The following is a 23,957-nucleotide window of genomic DNA, read 5'->3' as shown; positions in this document are numbered from 1 at the left end:
GCTTTTGATTGACAGCGCTGGTAACCAATCAGCTATCGCGCCTCAATCCCCCTCCATTAGGATTCTCACAGGCACGCGCATAAGTAGTTTTCGCTAAACTGCGCGCGCGCTCAATTTATTGGCTGTCGTTTGTTGCACGGTTTTGGTCTGTAAAAAAGTGAATTTTTAGAACGATCGCTTTTTTTTTGTAAAATTCATTTTAAAAAAGTGAAATAACAGCCGGAGAGACGAAGAAAAAAAATATGCTTTTCATAATAATGTAAACATAAATTAGGTTATACCTATTCCATCATATATTATGCGGGCCTATATAACCATAAAATAAATCCTATGAAATAAAGCCCACTCACACTTTACAGGGAAATTTTACTGAACAGATTGTATCGGTTTCATTTTCCCAAAGCATCAGCTGTTTCCAGGAAAGACACAGATTTTTTTTTTTCAAGCTGAACACCATGGTCTCAAATTCAAAACTGACATCCATATGGCCTATACAGCTTTTATTTGTTATTAATAATTACATAACTCAGTCATTTCGTGAAACAACATGCTGTAGATGAACATTGAAAGTAACACTTCCTTCTTTTTCTTGCTCTATTATGACATCATGTGGCTAAATGTACTGTAGCCTACATTACATTTCTAAATATATAAAGTTCCAGGAAACCCCCAGACATTTTAGCATGACTTCAAGATAGTGATTCACACCAGGAATCCTAAAAAAATATTCCTGAACTGAACATTTTGTGAAGATAAATGAATACCCCCTGGTTCTTGTGCATCTACTTCCCGAGCGACAGTAAACTTCTGCAAAGTCCAAACAGCTGATAAAAACATCACAATAATCCACAAGTAACAAGGCGATTGTTGTTATCCTCTCACATCAGAATCCACCAAGACAATCCAGACAAGATTATTATTTATTTTTTACTGGAGAAAGCAATATTAATATAATATGAAAACAGCTTCAAGGTCAACATCGGTCACAACTGCGTATTAGAAACAAGTAGTACTCACAACTGTCATTCACAAGTATAAAAAGTGCAAAGAAGACTGAATGCACCTTTGTAAAACATTTTCTCCTTCCATAGTGTCTCTGAATAGTCATGGATGATTTCTTTCAAACAGGTTCCTCTGAAGAGGCAGAAAAGAAAGGACATAATTATTTTATTCTATTATATACAATGAATATATAATATAGTAATTATTAGCTAAATCAGTGCTGCTAACCATAGACGAGTATTGAGGAAGAGAAGCTGCTTTGAAAGTGTATGCCACAAGCTATCCGAAGTAGTTAAACTATTGTCAAGCCAATGACCTTAAACTTTCAACAGGTACATTTATATTAAATACAATAAACACAGCCTTACACTACGTAACTGAATGGACAAAATAATAGGCCTAAAGGGACGTTATAGGTGAATCGTTTTTAAATGAACTAACAGCATGACACATCAGAATGAATCGGACTTTCGAAGGAAAGCCCCATTTGTACCGACTGGAAAGAATCGGAAATTTCCAGTCTACATTTGAGGACCGTTAAGAATCATGTGATTTACCAGAAATAATCGGACTCTCCGTTTAAAAGTAAAACTTTTAATTTGAAATGATTGCAAAGTGCACTTTGTAAAATTAAGAAAAATGTAAGTCATGAAATTACGTCTCTCTTTTATTTCAAACATCAATATTCTATTATCTGCAAGTAGAGTTTTTACGTAAATATATGTATACTTTTAACCTTTGAAGTGCATTCAAAACCATTACATGCACCTCTTTCTCACGAGGAGGGCGACCAGGCCTCATTGTGCTCAAGGTTGTCCTGAACTTCGTGCTTCTCCACAGTGGTGCAACAAAATATTCTGTGGGTTTATGATGCTCTAAAAAAGGGTTTGTAACCCTTTGCAGCATCATTTGTTCAACAAGAACAGATATTTTAATGAGACATTTTTAAGAGCTGCTTGTGTTTTGTCTTTTTCTCTGACTCTTTATGTTGAGTCAAACCCTGTTTTTACCTCTATGAAATTTCATGCCATTACAAAAAAAAAAAAAAAAGCACAGACTGATTACATTTTGTTTTTTAAGACTCTGTGGCATGTTTTTGACTTTGTTTAACCCAGGGATGTGGAAAAATCTTAGAGAATTGGAGTTTCCAATGGAGAAAGACAGCTGGAAGAAAAGAGGAGAGGCCTTTAAAAGAAAACATGTTAGTGAGTAAACAATGACGGATGAATTCCAGATGTTTTGACGCTAGTAAAATGCGACACAATTAGCTCAGATACACAGAAATGCACTGCACAAGTCTGCTGGATATTTCATTGTTTTCCTTCGAGGTGATTTGTATAATTGGAGTACCAAACATGAACAAAGGACAGCCTCAATCTCCAATCTTGTCATTCAAGGTCCTAGAGATTGTTTAGGGTCAAAGGTCATCTTTTAAGTAAACTCTCACTTCAGAGGAACTGGGCTTGGAAGGAGTTGTGCCCCATCACTCAACGAACATGTCAGAGAGAGGTGATGGAGAAGTTTTAGCCTCAAACTGAGGACCATTTGATTTCCAAAATTCCTTCTTTTGCAGGTTAATTATTATGGATTAATGGGAAAGCTGCATCTCATTTATCTATTTATGTCATTCTTAAATTGTGAATCCTATAAAAAAAAACACCTAATGATCCTGTCTGGAAGATATTTCATCACTCACCTGTCTGACCACACCAAACCCATCACCTCCTTAACCTGGATGGATCTCCGAACTCCAGCCACACACAGCGCAGAAACTATGAGGTAATGAAGCCCACTTTAGCATACTTTTAAAAAGAGTTCTTATTACAGAAGTAATATACACTTTAAAAAATGTCTGTGATTTTAACGGTAAAATAATGTGGTAATGCTACAGTACAAACCTGTTATAATGGTTAACGGTAAGTACAGTTCCTGTAAAATTTACAAAGTAAAATTTCTCAGAATTCTTGGCGTTGAATTTCATATTTTGTTTAAATTTGATGTTTTTTCTTTGAAATAATAGTTTCTTCTCAGTTTTTTCTTGTCTGTTATGTTAATTAGGGTTGTATGTTACAGTAAATTGTGGGCAAAGCAAAATTCCTCATCCTCTCTCAATCACTTATCCGAACGTAGACTCCCCGCTTTTTCTAGGTGAACTCTCGTTTGAGAAAATAAAACCTCTCGCCTCCTGTTATACGGCCTGGGCAGCTATTCCAGGAATCTCGAGATGGGTTTTGGAAGCATTTGGACAAGGCTACTTGTTGCAGTTTGCTCGCAGACCTCCCCGCTTCAGAGACGTTGTTCATATTTCTGTCTCGGACGACGGAGTTATTGTTCTCTGGCAGGAGCTGCAAGAACTGCTTGCAAAAGGTGCTGTGGAAATAGTGCCCCCAGTGAACAGTGAGTCAGGCTTTTTCAGCCGCTATTTCCTTGTCCCAAAGAAAGACTTCTCTGAGCACAGAAATAACTCCTCTCACTAAGGCGGTTCGTGTTCCAGGCAAGATGAACCTGGGAGCGGACTTGCTGTTCAGAGGCAAAGTAGCCCCAGGCTATTGGGCATTGCACCCTCAGATGGTACAGTGAATTTGGGCGGTCTTTGGGGAGGCAGAGGTCGACCTCTTCATCTTGGAAGAAAACTCTCATAGCCCAACATTTTTCTCAATACAGTGAGATGCCCTGGCCTATGACTGGCCCAAAGCTAGTCTGTTTGCATTTCCTCCTATCGCCCTGATTCCCCAGACCATCAGGCGAGTCAAGGAAACCAAATGCTCTCTCCTCTTAGTAGCTCCACTCTGGTGGAACCAAACTTGGTTTCCAGAGCTGATGCAGCTGGTGACGATGGATATGTGGCCCATCCCGTTGAGGAGGGACCTTCTTTCGCAGGCGAAGGCCATGATTTGGCATCCCTGACCAGAGTTGTGGAGACTACATGTCTGGTGCTTCGACAGGAGTCAGACAGGCTCCCAGCGAGAGTAAGCAACTCCATTCTTGAGGCAAGGGCACCGTCTATGAGACGGCTCTTTGGCCAAAAATGGACAGTATTCTTCAATTGGTGCTCTGCACGGCAAGTGGACCCGTCCTCATGTGACGTGACCTGCGTGCTGACTTTTCTGCAAAAGCTGCTGGATAAGGGGCTCGCCCCATCTACATTCAAAGTATATGTGGCAGCCATCGAGGAAAATCATTCTCTCGGGGCCGGGCATTCAATAGGCAGAAATGACTTGGTCGTAAAATTTCTGAAGGGCGCAAGGAGACTTAATCCTCCTCAGACTGTGCCATGTTGGGACTTATCCATGGTACTAGGGGCCCCCATTTGAGCCACTCAGTTTGGCTGACTTGCAGCCCTTATCGCTTAAAACGGCCCTTCTCCTTGCCTTGGCGTCGGTTAAGCTTACAAGAGCTGTCAGCCAGCAACTCGTGTCTTGAGTTTGGGCTCAATGACTGCAAGGTCATTTTGAAACAGAGACACGGGTATGTTCCTAAAGTGCTCTTTACTCCCTTTAGATTGCAAGTAATATCCCGATGCAGACGGTGAGCAGGGACCGAATGCTCTCTGCTCTGTTAGGGCTCTGAAAGCCTATGAGGAATGTTCTAAACTGTTTAGGCAGTCTGAACAACTGTTTGCTTTGGAGGCCGCCAGAAGGGACTGCCAGTTACTAAACAAAGTCTTGCTGGATTGTTTATGCAATAGCTCTGGCTTATGCATCTTATGAAGGACTGGAATGCCCTATTGGTGTGAGAGCCCACTCCACAAGGGGAATGACCTCCTCATGGGCGTAGTCCAGCAACGTATCTATCAGTGAGATCTGTGCGCCCGCCGGCTGGTCGTCACCATTCACTTTTGCCAGATTCTATAACTTAGACATCCCCGCTCTGCAGGCATGGATTTCATCTGTTTAGACCTCCCATGTGGGTAGTGGTTTCTCCCTATGCCCAAGTCCCTTAGGGCCCTTATTAGTGCTCTAACACTGGGCTTGCAGTGATTGTGCGTCATGATTGGATTCGTTCACATACATAATGAGAGTGAACGTTCGAAAGATAACGCTTCGGTCACTTAACTACACAAACGTGAACAAATCAGGCATCAGCAGAAGGAAAAAAGGAGTTTTCCCATACATAACTCTGGTTCCCTTATCTCAGTGAACCGAGGTTACGTTAAGTAACCGAAGCGTTCTTGCTTATTCCTCTTTTTCCCTCTATTTATTTATGGGTGAATTATGACCAAGGTGTGAGATTACTTCAAGCCTTTGCTCAGCTATTTTATAGTTTTAGATTCTTAACTTTTTCAGCTAATTTATTGAATCCTTGTGTAGGTGTGATTGTTCTCAAATTAGGGTTTTTGATTTGTATTTTTTTTCTTTACACATAACATCCATATGTCTACATTATCCATAGGTTTGTGGTTGGCAATGGCATATCAGCTCACAACGGGACCCTTGGGATCGTAGTGGAGATGACTGATAAGGTTCTACCCACACTACTGCATTACACCCGTATGGAGGAGCTCCTCAGATTGATCGCTTCAGATCCTTAGCCTCCGATAGCACCGAGAGACGCTTCCTGCTGGACGGAAGAACACAAACAGAGCCTGTCTTCTTCACACTGCAAGTTAGTTACAATCACTTTTTGTTGTACCTGTTTGAATTTTTAAATGCATATTCAACATATATCAAGTCAAGTCAAGTCCAAAAAATGTTCACAATAAAGCTTTACCGAAAGTAAATCATCCTTTAGTGATTTACTGCAAAGGAAGTTTTAGGGTTGTATGATATGAGGATATATAACTATGATACAGTATGTTGTGCACTGCTGTGATTGTGTGTGTGTGTGTGTGTGTGTGTGTGTGTCTGTCTGTCTGTCTGTCTGTCTATCTATCTATCTATCTCTCTCTGTGTCTATCTACAGGTGCATCTCAATAAATTAGATTGTCATGGAAAAGTTAATTTATGTCAGTAATTCATCTCAAATTGTGAAACTCATGTATTAAATAAATTCAGTGCTCGCAGACTGAAGTAGTCTGTCTGGAAATGATCTGCCAGTCTGTGTATAATCTTTTCCGTGTCTGTAGGTGATTTTGTGAGGCAGCGTTTCTCTCAGAAGGATCTGAACAGAAGGAATATCGTCTACATCATTAACTCTGCTCTGGCGCTTTATCTGACAGTCTGGAGAAACACCAGAGCTTCTTACAAGTAAACCCTGGGCTTTGAAATGTTGCTTTGATTTTGTTTTCTTGCAGGATTAGTGACTGTGTTATTTCATTTCTTCATCTGTAAATCGTAATTTTTTATAGCAGCATGTATTTGTGAGTATTCCTCGAGTGTTACACCTCTACACTTGGTTGGCATGTTGTCGGTGGATGTTAGGATGTGTAATATTCTTCCCTCTGTCAGACTGGAGTTCAGATTGGCCAGTGTGCATCTGTCCAGGATTGAGGATGTAATATGTGAGAGTCAAGGGTCAGTCTCAATGACCATCCAGAGGAAGGGCAATGTGCAGGACTCATCTTATGTTACTGTACAGGTATAACTTTGTTTGTATTTATTTGTTTGCTTTTTATTCTTATGTGGATTTTTATATATTTATCATTATTATAGGTGAAAGAACTAACAGCATCTGCTGGAAAAGACTTCATACAGGCTTCATCTTTGATTCAGTTTGACCCAGGTATTATTAATGAACTGAGATGCTGCAAGAGAATACAGAAGCTGATTCAATAATACAAAACGTCAACAGTGTCTTTTTCCAGGGGTTGACAGTCGAGTATGGAGAGTGGAGATTTTTCAGGACTCTCTAGAGGAAGCTGATGAGAAATTTGAGGTTAATTTGTTGTCTTCAGTGGGTGCAATGCTGAAAGACAACTCAGAAACCACCATCTTCATAAAGGACACACATGGTTAGTGCAAGTTGTCCAGAAGTTCATAATTTAGGTGAACTATTCCCTTAATGAAAAAAGCAAAGATTCTGATTCTGAAACGTCACAGGTTATGTGTGTAGTAAGATGATTTGTTGGCTGTTTGTAAAGGTCAGTGAAGAGAGCCGGTTTAGAGCGGACATTGGTCTTCAGGACCGTACCCTCCACACGGCTCCATCTACTGTAGGTGGAGACTCTACCCTTGTCTCAGAGCTACATCAGAGGAGACGGGGATATAATAGCTCAAGAAAGTGGTGCGTTAATAAAAACATAAAAAATTGTGTTAATTAAATACAATATTACAGCATTTATTATTATTATAAATATGTTGGATTTGATTCGATTTTTTTCAGTTTAAGTTTTAGTCATTTAGTTATAATATAGTTTTATAATGTCAAAAGCATTATATATTTTTTCTATTTAGTTTTAGTATATATATATATATATATATATATATATATATATATATATATATATATATATATATATATATATATATATAAGCAATTTTAGAAAACGTATGTTATTTCAGTTAGATATATTGATTTAATTTAATCTAATTCACCTTTTTAAAGTGTCTTTATCATTATATTTATTAATGTTATATTTTAATAAATTTCAGCTTTATTTGTTAACAAAAAATCTATAGTTCAAAAATCGCAAACACACACACACACACACACACATACACACACACACACACACAGTATATCAGTGTTATTTATATTAGAAAAAACTAATTAAATATTTGTATTATATTTATATTTCACTTAACAAATACAATTTAGAATACTTTTACTTCCGTTTTATTTTATTTTATTTTTTTGTTTATATTAGTATTTGCAACATTTATATAATCAAAATTGTATTATATAAATATTACATTTATATTTTTTTATTATTATTTTGTACAGCTTTATTTACTACTTTTTGTTTACTCACTCAAGATAACCTGATCATCCACAGGTTCAGCCTTCTGAAACTATTCGCCACAGATCTGATGTCATTTACAACGCAAGTCAAATAATGGCATTTGAGCAGATGGGACTAACGTTACATATACTATCTATGTTATGTTCAAAAGCCATTTTTGATCTTAATTCACTTTATTTCTATAACTAATATTACTAATCACTGACAGTCAGAGATGTATAGTAACGACGTAGAACTACTTCACTACTGTACTTAAGTACTAAACGGCGGTATCTGTACTTTACTAGAGTATTGTTTTTTTCTCCTACTTCCACTTTTACTTCGGTACATATTTTCGCTGAGTTTAATACTTTTACTCCGATATTTTTTTTTATGTGCTGCATCGTTACTCGTTACAATTATAAAAATGTTACGAATCATTCCATTACAAACCACTGCCAGAACTGTAGATGGCAGGTTTGATGAAGCTGGCACATCATTGAGCGAATCAAGCGATTAAGAAGACTGTGCGTGCTGACTGAACTGCTGTGAAGAGAGAGATGAACACCGAGCCGAGCCAGATAATGACTCGTTCACGAGTCAAGAACCGGTTGCATCGGTTTTCGGATGACCAGTAACGTTAGTTCTTTCTGACAGTTCGATTCAATAAACCAGTTGAAGAAAACAGTTCACCGATTCTTTTGCGCTCGATGCAATGGCGTCATTGGCGTTGACTGCACCTGGGCTCATAACATTAACACAGAATCAGTTCAGAATCAATCACCAAAAGAATCAGTTCGGTTCCAGACGCTCTGTGTGTCGGTCTGCTTCACGCTGAATCACACATGCGCAGTATCATCAGCTCCTCGGTTCACGAATCGGACACGTCTGATAGAAACGGTTCTTGACTCGTGAACGAGTCATTATCTGGCTCGGCTCGGTGTTCATCTTCAGTTCTCTCTTCACAGCAGTTCAGTCAGTGTACTGTTTGAGTCAATGAATTACTCCGGGATATTGGTTTGTTTTAACTCAGAGGGAGTGTCAGACACATTAAACAAGTTAACAGCTTAATTCATCTGTGGAGTAATGCGCATTGGAGACGCGAACTGTTTAAAACGATTCAGTTCGATTTGGTGAACTGGTTCAAAAAGATCCGGTTACATCGAATGATTCGTTCGCGAACCAGATATCACAAACTGCTTTTTTTTTAACTGTCTTACAACAGACACGGAAGAGAAGACAATGCTGAATAAAGTCGTAGTTTTTGCTATTTTTGGACCAAAATGTATTTTCGATGCTTCATAAAATTCTAAATGACCCTCTGATGTCTTAGGGGTTTGAAACAACATGAGGGTAAGTTATTAATGACATCATTTTGGGCTAACTAACCCTAGTAACCGTTTTTTGTTTACAAGAAGTTACAGTCAAAGGAATTGTTATTGTCCTTTAGGTTAATCATTTGAAATAGTAAAAACAATATGTTCAAACTTTTGACTATTTTCTTTAATAGCTACATATCACAATACTTCTACTTTTACTTTCAGTACTTGAGTAGTAAATTTTAAAATAGACTACTTGCAATACTTAAGTACAAAAATTTTTGAATACTTTAGTACTTCTACTTAAGTGTGGTGCTTAAAGAGCACTTCTACTTCTACTCAAGTCACTTTTTTGATAGAGCACTTGTACTTTTACTCAAGTATGGTTCTCTAGTACTTTATACATCTCTGCTGACAGTATGATGTGGGTCGAGGAGGACAGCGCTGAGTCCAGGACTGACCGAAGGCTCAGGTGATCAGCAGGGGGCAGCAGTGCTCTCCTCTCGACACAAACACCAGAGCATTACCGCGCTTCTGACTCGGTCGAGAGTGTGTGTCAGATCAGTTTACACTAATCTTTCGCAAATAAACCTGCATATTTGGTTGCGTTTCTCCCAAGCCCTGCACTCCATAGCTCACTGGCTTTCTGTATTAGAGCGATGGCTCGACTCCTCGGGCTCCTGGGGGCCCTGGACGCTGACTAATGAGGGCAGTAACGTTACAGTACTTAATATTAGACTGGGCCTTCAATTCAATTCAATTCAATTCAAGTTTATTTGTATAGCGCTTTTTACAAAACAAATCGTTACAAAGCAACTTTACAGAAAATTATGTTTCTACAATATTTAGTAGTAGCTAGTAGTTTGTGCACATTTGACAGGATTTTAGAAAAACTAAAAAATAATAATAATACAAGACGTAGTCAGCTAGACGATGAACTATCAATATTATTAATTAAGTTATTATATGATTAAGTCACACATTTAGGAATAATTGTTAGTTCTGTTTGTTCATTCAGGGTTAGCATCATCTGAGGTCCTCTGAGGGTCAGCATCATCTCTTCTCAGGTGTTCTGGATCCAGACTGGAGCTTGTGTAAATCCTAGTTACCACGGGATGTGAATCCCGTGGCAAAACATAGAAACAAAATACAGACATCATTAGCATAGCTGCTGATCCAACAAAGTAAAATTAGTTTAACCCAAGCTAATGAATAAAAATGCACCTTTGATCAGATGCAACTACACTCACAATTAAAAAGATACATTATTCGAATGCCTGGCGAAAGAGATGTGTTTTTAATCTAGATTTAAACAGAGAGAGTGTGTCTGAACCCCGAACATTATCAGGAAGGCTATTCCAGAGTTTGGGAGCCAAATGTGAGAAGGCTCTACCTCCTTTAGTGGACTTTGCTATCCTAGGAACTACCAAAAGTCCAGCGTTTTGTGACCTTAGGGTGCGTGATGGGTTGTAACGTGGTAGAAGGCTAGTTAGGTACGCTGGAGCTAAACCATTTAGGGCCTTATAGGTAAGTAATGACAATTTGTAACTGATGCGGAACTTAATAGGTAGCCAGTGCAGAGACTGTTAAATTGGGGTGATATGATCATATTTTCTTGACCTCGTAAGGACTCTAGCTGCTGCATTTTGGACGACCTGTAGCTTGTTTATTGAAGAAGCAGGACAACCACCTAGAAGTGCATTACAATAGTCCAGTCTAGAGGTCATGAATGCATGAACTAGCTTTTCTGCATCAGAAACAGATAACATGTTTCGTAGCTTGGCAATGTTTCTAAGATGGAAGAATGCAATTTTTGTAACATTGGAAATATGATTTTCAAAAGACAAATTGCTGTCTAATATAACACCCAGATTTCTGACTGTAGAGGAAGTTACAGTACATCCGTCTAGTTGCAGATTGTAATCTACAAGATTCTGTGTAGTGTTTTTTGGTCCAATAATTAGTATCTCCGTCTTATCCGAATTTAATTGGAGAAAATTCTTTGTCATCCAATCTTTTACATTTTTAACACAATCTGTTAGCTTAGATAATTGGGAAGTTTCATCTGGTCTCGTTGATATATATAGCTGAGTATCATCAGCATAACAGTGGAAGCTAATTCCGTATTTTCTAATAATATTACCAAGGGGCAACATGTATATTGAAAATAGAAGGGGACCTAGGACGGATCCTTGTGGCACTCCATATTTTACTGATGATAAATGAGATGACTCCCCATTTAAGTAAACAAAATGGTAGCGATCGGACAGGTAGGATCTAAACCATCTTAGAGCCTGCCCTTGAATAGTTTCAACTTTTCAACAGGAAACCCTTCGGGATTGGTAACTGTTTTTTCTTCTTCTTTCTTTCAGAATTTTATTCAGTCAGTGTAATTATAGTGGTAACTCTCTATTGTCAATATATATATATAAAAATATGTTTGAATATGTGGTTTTATGGCTCACATACTGTGGTCTTAGAGATTATGGAGCTCAAAAAAAGCAGAAAGGACACCTCCGTTTTATTCAGAGGCCCATGACCGTACAGTAAAAATCGGATTATTGTAGTTATAACAGTATAGTGGACTACTTACATAGATGCATATGAATATCATACTGTACGTCACTTTATGTATGTGAATATATTAAAATGCTTAGTTTTATGATCAAAGCCTTGTAGTTTCAAAACGTATAATGCAAATGTTTACTTTATAAAACTCAGCATTTTTACAATTACACTTTTAAAGTTGCTAAAAATAGTATAAACTACCAGTCAGATGACAAAAGGCTTGTAGCAGATTTATGATCATGTTGATCATTTAGAGGCCTTTGAGTGTCAATTATGATATTTTAGGAAGCAACACATAAGGAACCAGTTCTCACTATTAACTAGTTACTAATTAGCATGCATATATATTACTAACACTGGCTGATTGTTAGTACTTGTATTATTATGCATGACTATATTTTAGATCCCTTAATCCTAACCAATACCTAAACTTAACAACTACTTTACAAACTATTAATAAGCAGCCAAATAGGAGTTTTTTGAAGGAAAACGTCCTAGTTAATAGTAATAACTGGGCCCTAAAGGGTTAAATAAGGGGTTAAACATGAACTCGTCGCTCTCTCAGTGTAATAACAGGTCTGAATGATCATAACGGTGAAGACTGGAGTAATGCAATAAATCACAGGAATGCATGACATTTTAAAACATATTCATATAGAAAACCTATTTTCTTAATCCTATTATATTTTTACTATTTTTAAAACATTAAAATCTCACCGAGTGTCAATCTTCACCAATTATGAAACCACATTATGCTTAAAAAAATCAGTTTATTAAATGTTTTTAACCAAAATGAGCTACAGTGTTATAAAAGCATTGAAAAAGTTAACATTTGACGAATAAAAACACCTTTATCCCATCTTTAAATACAAAATAAGGCACTGTTCGGTATTCTGTCAAGCAACATAAAACATTATCATACCAATAAAAACATTGTTCCAAATATGAAAAGAAAACAAGCATATTTAGATGTGCCCAAAAGAAGTCAAATTCCTCTTTTAACAGACAAGTGACCAAACAATCTCCAGTGTCTCTCCATCATTTCTGTGCACATTGGTTGAAAAACCGAGCTCAACATGATCAAAGGTTTTAAAACATGTAAAGTGGCCCTTTTTAATTATAAATCAGGGACTAAATAATAAAACGAGATGTATATTATACGCCTAAAACAACAAAGAAGGCCACCAAACATTAAGCTTTTCGAGCACATTAAGCAGCTTCACCTTCTGAAAATACAATCACATCTTTTAGCAGATCCTCCCTCCAGAAGCCATCAAAACATGAAGAAAATCTCCAAGCAGTGAACAGAAACCCAACTAACAAGTCAATCTTACTCTTTCAGATTTGTTAGTTTTGTTAGTCGTACATCAAACATCCTTAAGCCTACAGAGTGTTTTGGAACATATTCATTTAAAGTGACAGTACGTAATATTGTTCTCTTTTGGCTTGAACATGTGCGAATGTAATGTCTGCTAGAGCCACACACCACACAACACAACACAGCGTTAGTGAAAGCCTCCGAGCGTCGGGTGTTTGGGACGAGGTCCGCTGTCAGACGAAGCCGTGTTCATCCAGTGCTTTCGCTGAAACTGCGTTCCATCTAGCAGTGGCTTTATTACTGGAGGAATGAACTGAAAACAAACATAGAAACGAACGTTAACTTAACCTTAGAACTGTATTATCAGACGACTGAAATTAGGAAAAGGACTTTATTATAATAAAATCTTATTAATCTGAATAAATAAAGAATAATAATAATAGTAGCAATCCTAGAAATGACCAATGATAAAAAAAAAATAAAAAAAAAACTTGAAGATAAATAGCAACATTGTAGGATGTGCAAGAAAAATGTACATCAACAATATTTCCAACCTTGGTCAATAATGTAACATGTGACAGTTTTTTTAAGACAATTTTTTTTTTAAATCTAAATATATAAATGCACAAACACACAAATAATATATGCATATGTTTGTTTAGATTTATTTGTGTGTGCATATATATATATATTGTCTAATTAATTCAACACTTTAAAAAAATATATTTATTATACATTTAGTATTATTTGAAACTATTGAATCTATATAATTATCTATTTATCAAGTAATTATTAAAATAGTAAAGTATAGTATAAACAATAAAACAATACACAATACACCCACAACAAAATTTATGTTAGAATATTTATAAAGATGTAATGTTTAAAAGCAAAGAGGAACTAAATATTAGTTTTGTAAATGTACAGTTCTTATAATAAATAAAATAAATTATTTTTTTCTGTTGATTTTAATTAATGCAAACACACACACACACACACACAAACTGTATAATTAATCTTACTTTAAATTTTTTTATAATAAATATGTATTATTTATTATAAATGTTGTATAATTAGAATTAATATAAGCTATATAATTATCAATGAATCATGTAGTTATTAAACAAATAGTATAAACAATAAAACAATATGCACACAACATTTATATTTAAAAAAATATAAATAATTAGATCCTTTAATCTGACTCCTCAACTAAACTGAACAACTACCTAACTAACTATTAATAAGCAGCGATTTTTGAGTTTTTTCAGGGGAAACTCTTAATCGTGTAAATGAAACTCTTAATAGTGAATATATGTTCCCTGTTCTTGAGTGTATATATGTGTGCATCTGCTGTTACCTGACAGCGCTGGGGCTCTGCTGTGTGTTTCTGAAGGAGCCGGTGACGGTCTTTCCCCGTAATCACTTTCACCAGACGAGGTGTGATCTCCGGCTCCAGAGTCTGCCGTCACGTGCAGAGCGGGTCTCTTTTTATGGTACTTGGCACGGTACGTGTCCGTCATGCAGCCGTCCACGGAGAAGTATGTGCTGGGGATGACAGGAGAGCCGGCCGCAGGTTTGGGGAAGTCCTCACCTTCACTCGTGGACAGATCATTCCTCTCCGGATCCGAGGAGCCAGACTTGGAGCTCGTGTCCGAGTTCTCCAGCCACTTCTGCAGGACGGTCTGGGACAGAGCCGAGCCGTTTGGTCGCCGGGTGTCTGAGCTCAGAGCGTGTGGTTTGGGAGGCACTGGAGGAGCTGCGGTGTGAGACAGAGTCCTGAAGGGAACCTGAGGTGATGACGAATCCTCCAGATCGTCCGAGCTGTTCCACTCTGAACTGCTGGTCTTGGTGAAATTAGGAGAGACGGGGTTCCCGTTTAACGCCTCAGTCTTCTCCATCCTCTCCTTAGCAGGGTTGTGTTGAAAAGCTTGTCTTCTGCAGGAGGAAACACACAGACTTGGATTATCTACCTCATACCAGCCACATATTACCCTTTTTTTAAGTAAACTTAAGAGCAATGAATGTTAACTTATAGTGTACTTCAAATATTCCAAAAAAAATATTAATAAAAAAAATAAAATAATAAAATAAAATAAAATAAAATAAAATAAATATATATATATATATATATATATATATATATATATATATATATATATATATATATATATATATATATATATATATATATATATATACACACACAAACATTACTTACAGACAATATAATGATATTCAATTAAACAAAAGGCCACTTAAGTGTACTTAAAGTGCATTTTGGATGTTTTACTTTAACGTACATTGCAAACCATTGTAATGTAATTTTTTTTTTTACATATATTAAATGAAACTATGTGAAATGTGACATTTTACATTTATTGCAATTTTGTGTCTGAAAACATTACATTCAGTTCACTATGTTTTAGGATTATTTCCATATTATATTCCAAATTGTACTTCTGTTTTGTAAGAGACTACAATAAACTGTATCAAAGTATTTATGACCCGAGCTACAGAATGAAAAGTGTGTATCAGCATGAAGTGTGTGTATCCACAGAGCCATACAACATTTACTTGACATTTAAAAATGTAATTATAACCTTTTTTGGTTGTATAATCAATTTTCAGTACACTCATGGTTTTATACATATTAATATTATAAGTAATGTACACATAAATGGCACAGGAAACATTCAGAGCCTCATGCATTCATATTTTCTGATAACGTACCTTGGAATAACAGGACTCAAGGAACGATCGTTTGCTTTCTTTTGCTGTTCACCTATAAAATAAATGATTACTAATATTGATCTTTAATGTACAGTTGCATGCATTCTTTAATGTACAGGTTTTATTAATCAAATGCACATCTGAAAAACGGTGAGAGACTGAATCTTTGGACACAGACTGAGGCTGATCTGTGACCGTGGGTGAGTGCAGATGTGTTATGTAAGGGCTCGGGGCTCTCAGTCTGTCTAAAGCACACAAGTCCATCCGGCTCAAACCAGCTTCTCTGTGCGGCCGATGGCTTGGGAATAATGAGCTCGAGGGGGTGAAAGCCAAGTGGACAGTGAGTCTGAGAGAACAGCACAGCTTTCAATGTGTTGCTGTAGAGACCAAACCTTTAAATCTGAGGAGCTGTCAGGTGGACTGTGGGATGTATGACTGCACAGATGCATGCTGGGAACACACATTCACATGCAACAGTGCACAACATAACAGGCAGACTGTCAGCGAAGACACCACCGCTGTGCTAAAACCTCACAACATCAACTTTTATTAGTGCGGTTTTCCAGTGACAAAATAGCTGCTTATTAAAGGAAATCCCAAAATCTTATTTGTGGATTACACTCACCTAAAGGATTATTAGGTACACCTGTTCAATTTCTCATTAATGCAATTATCTGATCAACCAATCACAAGGCAGTTGCTTCAATGCATTTAGGGGTGTGGTCCTGGTCAAGACAGTCCTGTGGCAGTCCATATATATATATAAATTAACATGTAGAATAATAATAATAATAATAAAGATATACATTTAATTTATGCATATTTAATTTTATAAAGGAAATGTGTTAAATGTTCATCAGATCATTGGATGGCGGTCTGTAATGAAAACACTAGAGAGCGCTGAAGATGAACGCTTCAGCGAGGAGACAAGTCACTCATGACCATTTCAGATTTGTGTTGCTGTAAAAGTTCAGTGAGCCATACTTTAACAGCACTACCAAACAACAACAACAACAACTGGACAAATACATGCCCCTTTACCTAAATAATGTGCACGTTTAATGTAAAACAAGCTTTATAATAAACAGAATACAACAGAAAAGAAAACCGAAGTCTTTAATTAGTCCTACATTTCCTTGGCATCATGGGATCGTCGATTCATCTTTTCTCTGATGTCAAGCCCCCTGAGACTCAGCCAGCTGTGTGTGTGTGTGTGTGTGTGTGTGTGTGTGTGTGTGCCTATACCTCCTTCTGTTATGCATGCAATTATGAGAGGATTGGACTTTAGACCCCATTTCTGGTTTTTCAAGCCTGTCGTGTTTAAGCTGCTAAGCCCCAAGAGAAGAATCTCCATTTGATGGCCATGACTTGCAATGACGGAGTAACGTTATTACAATGTTGATAAAAAAAAAAACACCACCAACAAAACAAAAAACACTACTACTATGATATTCTGGAACCTAGATTTCTGTTTAATCTTCCACATAGCAGAACATTAACATTGTCTCTTTTTAAAAAGCAGCGTGGTTTGAGATATCGTTCATGTCCACAAACAGTATGAGAGGGTTTATTCAAATCCTGAAGTCAAAGTATGAGGGATTCTTACCCTTAATAAACACTATTAATAAAGGACAGCACTCTAATGGTCAGATTAGATCTGACATCAAATAAAACCACTTATAATAACCTTTGAGTAATATTCTGGTTGGAAAAATAGAAATTGGAACATCAACAGGTGCCAGTTTTATTTTAGTATGATTTATATAATATATATTATAGTATTTATTATATGTTGAATTAGCTTTTATTTCATATAATTTGCAGAAAAGTTATTATCAGAACTGAACCTAAAACTAAAACATTAAAAAAAGCATTACTTGAAATAAAATGGGTGTTAGTTAAAAATAAACAAATAAATGTATAAACAAACAAACAAATAAATAAATAAGCAAGATGCCAATGGAAAATTTCTTATTTAAACCAACTAAAATAAAATAAAATGTAATAAAATGAAACTATTTAGACATATTTTAAAAAGTAAAACCTAAGAAAATGACAAAAATACACAACTAAATTACTAAAACTTTAACTTAAACTAAAACTGAAAAAAAAACCTTAAAACATTTTCAAATATTAACAAAAACTATAATAGTAACTAGTTTCTATTTTAATATTAGTTTAAGAATTTGCATATTTAGTCATTTTTTATATTTTTTAAATTATATAAACATTTTTATATCCGCTCCAAGGCACCATTCCTGATTCAAGTTTTTCCATTACATTTTTTTTTAAATCATGAAAAAATTCTTTAATACAGTAATTTTTTTATACAGTAGTTTAAGTTATCAATAACAACACACACAAAAATGCACTTAAAAAACAATAGAACATCACCAGCTGGTGCAATAAAATCTTTTATTTTCAGTTATATATTTTTTTTTTTCTGGTTCTATTTCAGAAGCACTGCCTGACTCCTAATCATAATTTAAAAGCATTACCAGATTCACAATTATTCATGTTCCCTGAACGTCACATCCTCACAGCTGAAGAACTGATCTCCTCACATGTGCAGAAGTGCAGACAGAGATCAGACTCCTGCATGAGATCAGTGCCAGCTCAGCAGAGAGCTCTCTAGACTCCCCTGAACCAATCAAGCCCAGGACAATTCAGCAGGACAATCAGATGAGCTTAAAGACACAGCTGGCTCAAACGCTATCTTTGAGTGCCCCATTAATCTATTACAGCTAAATTCATCTCTTCTGAAAGGGAATATGACTCCACAGGCAACCACTTGCCAAGTAATTCATGCAGATATACATGTGCATAGATATGCATCACATCAGACAAGACTGAACTTGATCTGTTGACCTGACCAAAATAGTTGCTGATGTCTAAGAATAAATATTTTCCACAGTGCAACAGGATCTCTCTTAATGCAACTTAAGAGAATATCTCTTCATGCTTTTAATGTGCAAGCATCAATATATATATATATGGGCCAAAGTAGAAATAAATAAGTAATTAATTAACATACATAAATAAATCCTGGTCTTTATTTTTAAGGATTAGGCCCATTTCCTTAAAAAAAAAAAAGACTATGTTAATTTCTACCATTAAAAATACCAGCATTTCAAATGCAGATTTATCTAAGCCTTTTATATATATATATATATATATATATATATATATATATATATATATATATATATATATATATATATATATATATATATATATATATATATATATAATATATATATATATATATATATATATATATATATAGCACTTTTACTTGTGATAAAAAAATGAATAAATAAGATTTAAATACAAAGTAATATACATTTTTTTAAAAATTATTACATGTTAATACATTCTAATGACAAATATTTATAATTTAGTAAACAGGTAGAAAGAAATATGTTCAATCATGTTTTGTTTGTCTACATGCTGAAACACAAATGCTGCAAGATTGCAGACAAACAACAACAAGTCTGTTTAAAAGCCAGCGAGTGCAGACGGCAGCAGATCAACAGTCTGAACTTTCAGAAACTCCTGCTGCTCTGACCTTTCCAAGCTTCGCACGGGACACACTGTGAGCACAGCTCTGATAATGAACAACACACCGCAGAGACTAACAGACAGCTGGCATTTAGGAGCAGGAGAAACAGCTCTCCGCAGTGCACTTCTGATCAGACAAGGACAACGTTCACCTGCACGCTTTACTCAGAGCCTTGTTTGTTAACATGGGATTTGTCATTTCCTTCCTTGGCAATACAAACACAGGCACAGGAGCCAATAAAATTCTCTCTACATGAAAGTCACACTTAAAAATGTATGCATTTAAATGATTTAAATACACCGCAAATCCCATCTGCAAAAACTTTTTAAATCACATTATTATCCAGCTGGTGTAAAGGTGATTTTTAGTGGATGTAAGTCCATTCTATTCAAGTTCACGCTCTGTAATTGGTGAAGAAACTATTTTCACTCACATTGAATTAAATGTAAAAAAATTTAGGAAAAAAAGACAGATATCATATTTTCTTGTCAAATACTTTATTCCACTATCTATGTATGTTTGACAGCTAAAGAGTGTCTGAAAAACATGTTTTGAACAATATATCTATCTACGTATAATTAAAAACTAAGTTATGAGTTAGGTTTTTAAACCCGCTGCCATTTAATGCAATAACATATATTTTCACATATCATTATTACAAACTGTGTGGCCAAGAGTGGTATTTATTAAATCTTTATTCATATTTCTTACATTATTTGTATAATTTTTATTTATTTATTCTACTATTGTAATCATTTATTTATACAGTACAGACCAAAAGTTTGGAAGCATTACTATTTTTAATGTTTTTGAAAGAAGTTTCTTCTACTCATCGAGCCTGCATTTATTTGATCAAAAATACATAAAAAAGGTAATATTGTGATATATTATTACAATTTAAAATAATTGTTTTAAAATGTATTATACTTTAATTTATCATTTATTTCTGTGATGCAAAGCTGAATTTTTAGGATCATTATCACATGATCCTTTAGAATATATATATATATATATATTTATATATAACCAAATTACAAATAAATGCATACTCATTAATAAACACAAACACATGCACACACACATTAGCATGGATATAAACCCCCAGCATCACTCCCTGTCTGACTCCTCCCACTCATTTAATGTCAAAAGGACGCAGAGCCATTAATTCGCACAGCAATGAACACTTCAGAGCTCGACTGCAGTGAAAACAGCCTTTAAGGCAAGCGAGAGGACACAGCTTCAGAGCTGTCCTTTCTGCTTCACTTCTTCAACCTCGAGCCGGGGCTAACAGACCCCCATCCGACACAACCGTCACAACACACTCACAGACAACAACAGCTCCCAGCGCTGACACCCAACCGGGACAACCGATTCGTCCCAAACACCACCCCGTCTGCACCCTTCACTTCAGCAGCGAGGGGCCAGCACTGCCACATTACTTACTCATACACTTCTACAGTATTCATTAATTAAATTTCAGTTCCTTTAGCTAAGCTTTAAGCATACAGTACATTTTTAGCTTTATATTTAAGTCTTAGTGAAGTGTATTTTAAATCTGATATTTATACTTACTTTATTTTCCCCCCATAACGGTTTTGATTAGTACTAGCTTTAGTTAATAATAACAACAGTGTGTTTTAAAAGCTCATGGTGTTTTGGGTAGAGTTGAGAGCCCATGAAACAGTCATATAATCGCTTGCTCTTATCATTACTGATGTGTTAAGCTGACTGGTATCTGTTGTTTAACACTCTGTGTGGGGCTTTAGTTGACCCCGAGCCTCTGTGGTGAGATCTGTCGAAGGGTGACAGGCTGAAAAAACACACACTTGGCAACCCTTTCCCCATCCACACATTGAATACTGTATTGTGCTTTTAGTTTAATGCTACCATCAAACATAATTTACAACATGCCAACATTCAAAAACCGGTCAGCGCTTGTCAGTTTGTTCCTCAAAACTGAAATAAAGCTGAAAATAGATTATAATAATTGATCGCAAAACCTTAACTTAAAAGAAAATTGGCAACTGACTCAAATAACTAGGCAAAAAAAGTGTTAAAATGATAACATAACATGATAATCACAAAAACGCATAACAAAATTCCTGATATTATTAATCTGATATTCAAATAAATATGAATAAATTACAAATATTAATAAATCCTAAAATAGCATATAAATAACACTTTAAAAGGCTCTACATCAGTGGTTCTACAGAAGTTAGCGTGCTGCCTTAGAAGTCAGCTGTCTATATAGACAACAAGCAGCTCACTAGGTTTGGGAGGCTATATACTGTAAATAATGTTTTGGTCATTTCTGATGTCATCCGAAAACAACAACAACTCCGAAGCATTTGAGGACACTTACTGTAGATAATGGACGAAGGCGGGATCTCGGCCTTTGAATCCTCACACCTCCTGTGGTAGTTAGGCTCCCTAAAAATACACACAGCACTGAACTCAATAGTGTTCTTCAGCAATGTGGTGCTTCGCTTGTGTGGTGGTCACAGTAGACTCTGTGCTTCACTTTCATTTCAATCGTATGGATGTGGAAGGATAAGCAACTTTTGTCTTTCACTGCATCACTTGAAGTTCACATTGGGCGAAGGTGTAATATTGATGAATTTGTGAAATCGAAAGATACTCTAAATGCCAAAGATCGACCTCTTGCCTAAAACATTGTTTTGGTGAGGTCAAGTCATATAAGTGATGCAGTACATACTTAAACTATTACACTGTTAACAGCTGTATGGAGCGGTCATCTAGTGTGAACGCCTCTTTGGTCAGTCTGTATTAGTTCTTCCCTGGCCTAACCTTTCTAAGACTCAAAATAGTTTAACAGAAGGATGTAAACACCTCCATCTAACATTACTGAGACACCATGTGCTCGGATTCACAATGACAACATGATATGAACAGCTACACATGAATCAGATCCCATATCAGAAAAAGAGAAACAGTCAAGCTGCACTGAAAAAGCACGCTTTACTTACAAACAAGCCATGACTTGCGTGGTGTTTACCATGTTTACCATTTAAAAAGAGTAAAAAACTGTAAAATTCTGAAACATTATTACGATTTTAAAGAGCTGTTTTCTGTTTGAATATATTGTATTTCAGCATTATTTCTCCATCTTCAGTGTCACATAATCCTTCTGGAATCATTTATTTTTATTATAAACGTTGAAGAGTTAATATCTGTGATACAAAAAAAAAATCTGTTGCAACATTACAAATATATTTTTTGCCCAAGTTACCGCCATCGTTCTGAACAAAACTATTAATGTCTTTCAAAAAGTGACCATACCGACACAAAACATCTAACTGATAGAGTATGGACACTACATATAAATCTCCCTAATTAGCTTTCTCAGCCTTACAAAGTGACACTTGACAGGGATGTGTAATTGAGCTCACATCGTTACTGAATTAATATTGATTTCCTCTCTAGTCATAGTGACACTGATCACCCAATGCAAAGGTCTCGACGTTGTTCCTAACTGAGGAGTACTTCAGGTCTTACCTGGAGAGGTCTGTCTCTGGTGTGGATTGCATGTCTTTGTTGCTCATGTTCTCCACCACAGGAGAGTCCAGGTTTGCCGAGCTGTTGCTGAGACGATCACTGCTCTCGTATCCAGATTCAGTGCGCTGGATCTTCCAGTTTTCCGTCTGAATGGTGAGGTTAGAGACGCTTGGTTTAACCCTGTCCTCTGAATCCAGCGAGCTCCTGCTGCCCATGTCCTGCCGCTGCTCGTCCTCGTAAATGGTCATTAAGCTCTTGGGTTTGCGTTCTTCTCTTCGGCCCCGCGCCGACTCTTCGGCGTCCTGACTAAAGGTCTGTCTGGGAGAGTTTTGATTATTATCGCTCTTTAGGATGCTGTCCACGTTAAGCGCCTCTCGCGTCGGCCTCCACGCTCGATTGGGCCGGCTGCGAGGGTTTCCGTGCGTCCGGGAGTCCTGGCTGCTGTCCGTGTCGTAGCCGTTGGCCACATCCAGCCTCCGAGAGCGACTCTCTACGGGGGGATGAAGCGGGACGCGAGGCTGGGACTGAGAGCGGGGCTCATGGTTGTAGCGTGTGTTAGTAACAGGCCAGTGATCGGCTTTCATCGGACCCCTGCCCTGGCTGCTGTAGAGCCGTGACTCCAGGAGCTTGAAGCCGTTCTCCGGAGGTGACAGCGAGCGGGAATGAGGCTTGTCTGGGGAGTCTGGGGACGAGAAACACACAACAGGTGCAGTGTGAATAAAGATTCAATGAAGTTTTAAATAAAGCAAAGATCACATGGGTTATGCATTTATTTGTTTATTTATTAAGTCTGGAACTATGAGTAAGGTGTAAAAATACAATTCATTCATTACATTTACTTGATTACGCCACTGTTATGATGAGAATGATTTTCAATTTCTGAATGAAAATTAATTTAGGATATTTTTGGGGGTACATAAAGTAAAAAATGTTACGGCGTCCTGGTATCATTACTAAAACAATAAAATACATAGTTTTGCTTTTTGGATTTTATATGCAATTTTATATTTTGATTTTAAGTAAAAAATACTTATACAGTAATATAAATAATCTAGAATTTAAAGAAAATTTAATTTAAAACAATTATATGCTATTTATTAATGCTTTATTTAATGT

General features: G+C 36.4%; 1 protein-coding gene across 2 annotated transcripts in view; it reads right to left on the bottom strand.

Annotated features, from left to right (window-relative positions):
* Positions 1-12,459: 12,459 nt before the first annotated feature.
* Positions 12,460-23,957, bottom strand: part of LOC128016463 (inactive ubiquitin carboxyl-terminal hydrolase 53) — a 46,581-nt gene continuing 35,083 nt past the window's right edge. For both annotated transcript variants that reach the window (XM_052600980.1, XM_052600981.1), the window contains exons 14-18: positions 22,842-23,523; positions 21,688-21,755; positions 15,761-15,812; positions 14,388-14,965; positions 12,460-13,340 (exon numbers count right to left, since the gene is read on the bottom strand). In XM_052600980.1, coding sequence (XP_052456940.1) covers positions 13,261-13,340; positions 14,388-14,965; positions 15,761-15,812; positions 21,688-21,755; positions 22,842-23,523 — 1,460 coding nt within the window. In that variant the 3' untranslated portion in view covers positions 12,460-13,260. The remainder of the gene's footprint in view (positions 13,341-14,387; positions 14,966-15,760; positions 15,813-21,687; positions 21,756-22,841; positions 23,524-23,957) is intronic.

This window comes from Carassius gibelio, chromosome A7, assembly GCF_023724105.1.
Source record: "Carassius gibelio isolate Cgi1373 ecotype wild population from Czech Republic chromosome A7, carGib1.2-hapl.c, whole genome shotgun sequence".
NCBI classification, from domain to species: domain Eukaryota; kingdom Metazoa; phylum Chordata; class Actinopteri; order Cypriniformes; family Cyprinidae; genus Carassius; species Carassius gibelio.
The sequence above is the reverse complement of the archived record's forward strand: the minus strand, read 5'-3'. Positions and strand labels throughout refer to the sequence as shown.